The following is a 7,329-nucleotide window of genomic DNA, read 5'->3' as shown; positions in this document are numbered from 1 at the left end:
TCCACCGCCTCCCACTCCAGCCCCCACCCCCTCCTGAAGCTTATCCTGAGCACCGCAGCAGCCCGTTTCTACCCCTGCCTCCTGTGAGCACTGATAAGCTTGCACTTGTCGGGAAGCAGACGCCCCAGTCAGCTGGCGCTTATTGTGCATCTTTGTCTTTCTCTTCGTGTAGACTGTAAACTCAAGGACAAGGACCATGTCTCTTTTTTGCTAATCAAAGCACACGACTTTATTGATGATACACACGGATGCAGACTTGGGTGGAGGAGGTTACGTCAGGACAGTAGACAGAAGGGGAGTTTACTTTTCTGATGAATAGGTTCACCATCCATCAGCTCATGTAGAAGAAAGAGTAAATGAAACAGAAGCCAACCTAAGCAGCAACAAATGCATTTTCAGCACAAGCTCCGATATGAGTCTGGTCTCTGCAAAGTGGTCCCGTTTAGACAGGGACACCACCACAGGTAGCAACAGCGCTCCTGATGCTATAGTTTGGTGTTCTTTACTCACAGCTGGCAGCCGAAGTGATCCGTTTACCACATGAAAAGGGTTGCAGGAGAGTAATTTACAAATGCACATCGCCTGCAGACTGCAAAACGAAGAAGTCACTCAAAGCTCTGTGGGAGCCTTGCCTGGCCAATAAGAGAGTGGTCCTCGATTTAGCAACTGGGACTTTCACCCAGTGATGTGGTGATTGGCTAAGGCTGGATCTTCGGTAGCACCCGCTGCAGAATCTCTGACATCTATAAACCAAATGGGTTTTGAGTGGATTCCGCCCCATTCTGTTCGAGACGGCCATTTACGGGGCAAGGGTTTCCAGGAGAATCCCTCTGTTTCCATTTCTGATAAAGAGTGACATGAATGAGAACAGCATTTGGGCACCGAGCAACTCCCCCGCCAAGACTGGCTTTTCAGACAAACCCATCAGAGGTTTCAAAACCTGAACCTTCGCACATCCACTTCCCTCGGATTGCAAAGGAAACTTCAGGTCTGAAACAGACTTGGCAAGCATGTTATTAATAACTGTCATGCTTATTAACAAATGTAATCCGACCTGCTGCAGAAATGAGTTGCAGCAATGTGACACAGTCTCCCGACACACTTCGTCGATGTATGTCTCAATCTGGCCCTGATTTTCAAAACTTGCATTCGGGCTATCCAAGGCACACAAAGCCTTCTCCCTAACAGTGGGGTCGGGAGTGGGGATCGTGTTTCCAACCATAGAGAGGCTGGCCAAATGACTATTGATATAATCGTGGCTGAATGGAAAACCAGCATCCTTGGGCTTCGCAAACAACATTTTTCCCTGAATGAAAGGACACTTGGAGAGGTCAAGAATACAAGCGACATTTTTAAAGCTTTGAGCACTCCAAGTGTTTTTATGTTCATAGGGGAATGGCCTCTGATTTATTGGGTGTGCTCGGTTGGCTTTGCCCCCCCCTGAGGGCCTGTCTTCAGTGCCTCCTGGGGCCCCAGGTTCAGTCCAATCCCCATCCTCACTCCAGGGCCGAGTCATAGTTGTGAAATCAAACCAAATCTCAGGCTCCTCCTCATCCAGCTCCTCGTCATCGTCCCATTCGTCTTCCTCCTCCTCCTCCAACTTCTCACTGTCGTCTCTTCCTATGGTCAGTTTGTAAACGCAGTAGCAGGCACCAGCCCCAATCATCAGTCCTGCTGCCATCCAACCCACTTCCCGAGCCCGGCCCATGCTCAAGTCTGTGCCAGCCTTGGGCCAGGACAGGAGAGGGCCTTGTTCCACCTGATGGAAGAGGACTGTTCGGCCGAGGTGAGCAATGGTAGAGGTTAGAAATCTTCAGCCTCTCACAGGCTCCTGTAGCTCTCTTGTGATGAATCTATAGGTAAAAGAAGAGTATTAGGCTTTGGGCTATGCCTGGGTTTGTGCCTGACTGGACAGAGTGGAATTTGGGTTCTTGGTGAGAAAGGTGGATTATTAGAAAACTACTTGTTTTTTTCAGTCTTCTCCTACCCACCCTCAGGGTCCACCATTTCTCTTCCAGGCCCCACAGAGAAGGGCAGGAGATGGGACTGTATATGAAAGCCAGGAGGGTGACAGCGAGAGTCAAACCCTCGGGTAGTCTCCTTGCTCACCACACCCCCACCCCCAAAGAGTCACAGGCAGTTTCTTCCACCAGCCTCTACCAAAGTCAGGTGAATTCCCCCTTCACTTGTAGAGGGACAGAGTCTGACAGAAGGACAAATGGAAAGACAGGCGGCAGTGGAGACCTGAAAGTGTAGGCGATGGATCAGCATTGACGACACAGGTCCCACGGTCCGCTTTTCTGAATTTTAGGCCTTTGAGTTTAAAATATTTCTCACACCCTCCCGAGTTTCCTAACACGGGATTCCTCCGCCCCCCTTGTCGTCCGCCATTTCCCCAGCAAAGGCCGCCACACCCCTTTCCCTGCACTGAAATGGGAGGGGGTGTGGAGAAAGAAGGGGCCAGGAGAGGGCGACTCGGACCCGGCCCGCACACGTCCCAGCCCCCTCCTCCGCCACCCCCACCCACAGTCCCGGGCTAATGCCGCCTTCCCACCGACCTGCGCGGTCCCAACCCAGGCACTTTGCTGCTTCTCTGTCTCGCCGACACTTGCGCCGCGACCTCCAGGCCAACAGACCTACAAACCTGCAAACAGACAGGGGACCGAGGGGACGGAGTGCTTGGGGGACGGCCCAGCACCCGGGACACGGGCGCCCGGTTGTGGAAATTTCTTTCCTCGGAGTCTCTGTAACCACCATTCACTGCCCTCACCCCCGCCCCGAGCCCGCCACTTCTCGCCACTGAAATGAGCACGGGTGGGGTGGGGGCGGGGGGCGGTATTTAGAAAGTAGGCGAGAAAGGGACACAGCTGCGAGCGGCCCAAACTTGGATCCGCGGCGCTCCTGGCCTTCTCCCACCCCCACCCCTTTCCAAGCAGCGCCCACCTTCGCACCGACCTGCACGGTCCGAGCTAGTTTCCTTCTTCCTTCACAGGCCAGCAGAGTAATAGGGGGCTGGTACCCAGACCGAGGCGACTAGCAGGACTTCTGCTCTAGGCGGCTCTTGGTCACGTGACGACCACGTCACCAGTGAGCTCTGGCCCCCAATTTCCACTCCCACAAGCAGTGCGGCAGGCGCCAGCCTGCCCCGTACCTCCCCCCCGACCCCCGTCACACTGGGCCCTGTCACTCTTTTCCTCTATAACAATACCAGAAACCAGAAGTGACTGTCCCTCTGGTGTTTGAATTTGACTTTCTCTAATTATAAGAAAGGGCAACGTCTTTTCCTGGGTCTACCCTTTTCACTTATACTTCTTGGGAAATTGGCCCATCTTTTCTTTGGCTCTGAAACTCCTACACCCCCTTCCTTAATTTCTGCCCCTTTCCACGTTCAGTCTCTGCACCAAAATTGGGGGACGGGCAGAAAAGGAAGCCCGGGTAATAGTGAGATTTTTATTAGTATTTGTGATACATTTATGTCCCCTTTCGTCCTTCTTTTTTATTGACTCGAGCTACACTATTTTATAATCAGAAAGTAGAATAAAGCTATTTCTACTTGGAGAAAAAAGAATTCAAAAATTTTTAAAAAGATTTCCCAGTTAATAGGGAAGCCTCATTGATTCGGTGAAGTTAATTTGTGCCACACTGAAAATACTTTCTTTTGACTGCACAGGAAATAGCTTTCAAACAGCATATGAAAATTTAAAAATATATCCTTACAAACAAAACCATTGTACTTTCAGTATGATTTATAAATTGATGAATAAATGAATCTGTAGTGAGAAAGTCAGTGTTCTAATCGTGACCATTTTAGATAAGTGAACCACTGCCCCCTTCTTCTTCTTGGCTGAACTCATAGTATTTACGTCGCAGATTACTGAGATCTTCATAGAAGACTGTGGGATGGCTTTCACACTGGCTTCAAAGGACAGATTTTATGCCGATCTCAACTTCAGATGAATCTTACATCTTCAGATAAATTTTAGAAACTAGTAACTTCACAGACTAGCCTGCTTTTCATTCAAAGGGCTTTATTTAAAATCTATTCTGAAGTTTCATGGTACAACCCATAAATTATCCAGAAATTAGAGAATTCCCTATTACCTCATTGATATTTTCATGAGAAAATGAGGCTTTTGAGAGGGAATTTTCATTCCATCATGACACTGGTCAGGTGTCTCCGGTATCTGCCATTCTTGTAGTATATGTCACCCTAGCAGTACAGCATTTTGCAGTGGAGATGGTGGTGAAGGTCTTTGCGTGACTGTGAATCACTGCAACACTCCTGATGTCCGTGTCATTTTCCCCTCACAAACGGAAGGACAGGGTACAGGATCCCAAGCAGTTGCCAGGAGAAAGTGGCTTTTTTGTTCCCTGCTTTCTTTTACTACTTCACTGCACCACCCGTACAAGCTCCTCAGAATAATCCCAGAACTCAGGGACAAAGTATGCAGGAGTTAGTCCCCAGACATCCACCTGTCCCTGCTGTGGAATCATACTCTAAATATAGACCCTCCTGGCAGCCTCTTCTTAGAACATTGAAATATGACACCCCAGCGGAGGCCCCCTTGTGAGGGGCCCCTGTGTGTGGAAGGCCCTTATAGGAGGTGAGCCAGGGAGCTCATAGTGCCTTGTTGGCAAATATTCAGAAGTCAAGAACATGTCACAACTTTCTGGTCTTCTTTAAACTTTTATAGTCCATCTCTCTAAATATCTACCTCATTTATTTTGCCATCATCTCCTTATGCTGTTCTTTTCATGACCCTTTATTTACTTCTAGACAAGTGAATTCTGTTTATGAAAACTTACTAACAGAACTCTTAGATTCAACTGTCCGTCATTCAGTTTTTGGCTGCTATGGACTCAGATAAGCAGCTTTTATTTGTTTAGGATACAGAGTATAGACACTAGAAGGAACTAAGGAGCAGGTACGGCTTCACAAAGACAAATGCCTTAGTGTCCTAGACATGGCTCTACAGCATAAACTCATTTTTACAACACTTAGCCAGGCTTCAAGGGTAAAAGCTTCACTCTCACCTCTCCTTACTGGCATAAAGTATCTCTTCCTTTTTATATAGGCTCCAATTATTGTAATGTATAACCTCTGACCACTATTCTCCCAATCTGTCAGACCTTTTCTGGTTTGAATCCACTCTCTCTAAAACTTCCTGAACCCCACGGGCATGATAACTCTTTCAATTTTCTTACCTCTTTGTCACTCTGATGCACTCTGATGCAGGGAACCTGGGGACTAGCATTTAAAAACTACTTTGCTCTCCATCATACATCCACCAACAAATATTTATCTAAGGATCTATTACGTGCCTGGCATACCATTTCACAAGCGGAAAAGGAAAATGCTTGAGCAAGTCCTCAGACAAGCTTGTTAAAATTTCCTGAGCCCACAAAAGACTATGTGAAACTACTGTCAAAGGAACCTTTTGGCTTAAACCAGTATGTGGTCACATATGATATATGACTTATAAAGTACAGGAAAACAAAAGAAGAGAGTCAGCAGATGGTAACTCTAATGGAATTGTGGAGGGTGAAAAAACATTATAGAAGATTGTTATCTTGAAAAACTAGATTACTCTTTGTATTATGTTATTTGTTTTTGTACTGTGTCTTAATTAAAGTTGTTGGCAAACAACAGAAACCAAGCCCAGTTAACACAAGGAGGGAATGTTGAAGACCAGGGTCACCTCTGAAGGGTCTAGGTAGGAGGAATTGAGAGATGGTCTCTCAGGTTTTTATCTCTTGGCTCAAGATTCAAATTTTAGTAAGAGAGCTTTAGGTGGTCTGTTTTGGGCACAATGCCCACCTCTTTTGCTGAGGAAACAGATAGGGTATGTAAAATGTAAAATGCACTCCCTTTCCTTCCCAGAGGGAAATGCGAGCTATTTCAGATGTTGTTGTTGATTTGCAGGAGCGTTTTAACTACTTTGGATATTAACCCTTTGTCTGGTTGTGATTGAGAGGCTGGGGTCCTATCTGCCACAACGTGTCTTAGTTTTAATTTCCACATTAACTGAACATTAGAAAGGTACAGTTATGAAATGGCAATGCATGAGGTTGTCTTTTGAACCAAGGCCACCTGGCTTCCCCAGCAGGATTCCACAAGGTTGCATCTACAGTTCAGGGTTTTGTCCTCAGCATTGCATGATCAAGTCCTGATTTTTTTCTGTATGCTGAAAACAGATACCTCTGTCAAGGAAAGACTCCCATTCATAGAGACTTATATTTAAATCTAGATCTGAATGCTCAAACCCATGGGTTTCTGCATTCTCTCCCTGTAAGAGAGGGCACAAGGGAAGCTAAGTCTCAACAGGAGTGATGACTGAATAATTACCCTGAGAAAAACAACTGTCAGGGGTACTGGAGGTTTCTGTCAGTCTTACCTGCCCATTCTATCCCTCTAAACAAGCTGCCACTTGGGAAGCCACAACCTCAGAAGGTTGCTTGGTGAGCCTGAAATCAGAGCAAGGGCATTTGTTCACCTTAAGAAGTAGCTTTCAACTGGGGAAGCTTGAAGTACTCTTACACATCATGAGGATGACTCTGCCAAGGAAAGCTAAATGTTCTATTCCTCTTGGCCACCGCTCTCTCTCCTCCAGACAGTGCTTGGGTGGGAACTACCAACACTTTCCTCTGACTCTCCTTTTCATGTGTTCCTATGCTTGAATAAGCCCCTCGGCTGCACATGATCTTTCTCTAAATACAGAATCATATAGTTGGTTTCTATTTATTAAATTTCAATCATTTCCTAGTACTGCCTCCCAGAAGTTACACTGATATGATTTTCCTGGAGATTTTTCAGTTCCCAAACTTCCCAGTCTCTTGATTTACTCCCATATTGTCTGTGGGTTTTAAAAATTATACTCAGATAGCAACCTTATATCCAAACTGTTAGGGAATATCTCACTGAAGACTCCATGTTCTGAACAGCTATATTACTTTTTGTATTGTGCTATTTGTTTTTGTATTGTGTATTAGTTAAGGTTGTTTGTTTGCAAACAAATGAAGCCAAACATGGCTAACTTAAACAATGAGGGAATGCAATTATTTTATTCCTTTTCCTACTTTAAAAACGTCGGGGCCGGCCCGGTGGCGCACTGGATAGTGCGCTGCTTGGGAAGCGCGGTGGCGCTCCCGCCCGAGGGTTCGGATCCCACATGTAGACCGGTTCCCGCTCACTGGCTGAGCGGGGCGCAGGAGCAACACCGAGGGTTGCGATCCCATTGCCGGTCCCCCGTCCGGTGCGGGGGCAACACTGAGGGTTGCGATCCGTTGCCGGACACGGAAAAAGACAAAAAAAAAAAAAAAAAAAAAAAA

The 7,329-nt window shown here is 46.7% G+C and overlaps 1 protein-coding gene across 1 annotated transcript; it reads right to left on the bottom strand.

Annotated features, from left to right (window-relative positions):
* Window positions 1-201: 201 nt before the first annotated feature.
* ARMCX6 (armadillo repeat containing, X-linked 6) lies at window positions 202-3,072 on the bottom strand. The gene is made up of 3 exons (XM_008587515.1): window positions 2,956-3,072; window positions 2,559-2,644; window positions 202-1,853 (listed from the first exon to the last, which is right to left on the bottom strand). The coding sequence occupies exon 3, from the start codon at window positions 1,706-1,708 to the stop codon at window positions 800-802; it is 909 nt and encodes a 302-aa protein (XP_008585737.1). The 5' UTR covers window positions 1,709-1,853; window positions 2,559-2,644; window positions 2,956-3,072; the 3' UTR covers window positions 202-799.
* Between the last annotated feature and the right edge of the window lie 4,257 nt (window positions 3,073-7,329).

This window comes from Galeopterus variegatus, unplaced genomic scaffold (assembly GCF_000696425.1).
Source record: "Galeopterus variegatus unplaced genomic scaffold, G_variegatus-3.0.2 Scaffold4408, whole genome shotgun sequence".
NCBI classification, from domain to species: domain Eukaryota; kingdom Metazoa; phylum Chordata; class Mammalia; order Dermoptera; family Cynocephalidae; genus Galeopterus; species Galeopterus variegatus.
This window is presented reverse-complemented; position numbering and strand designations above follow the sequence as displayed.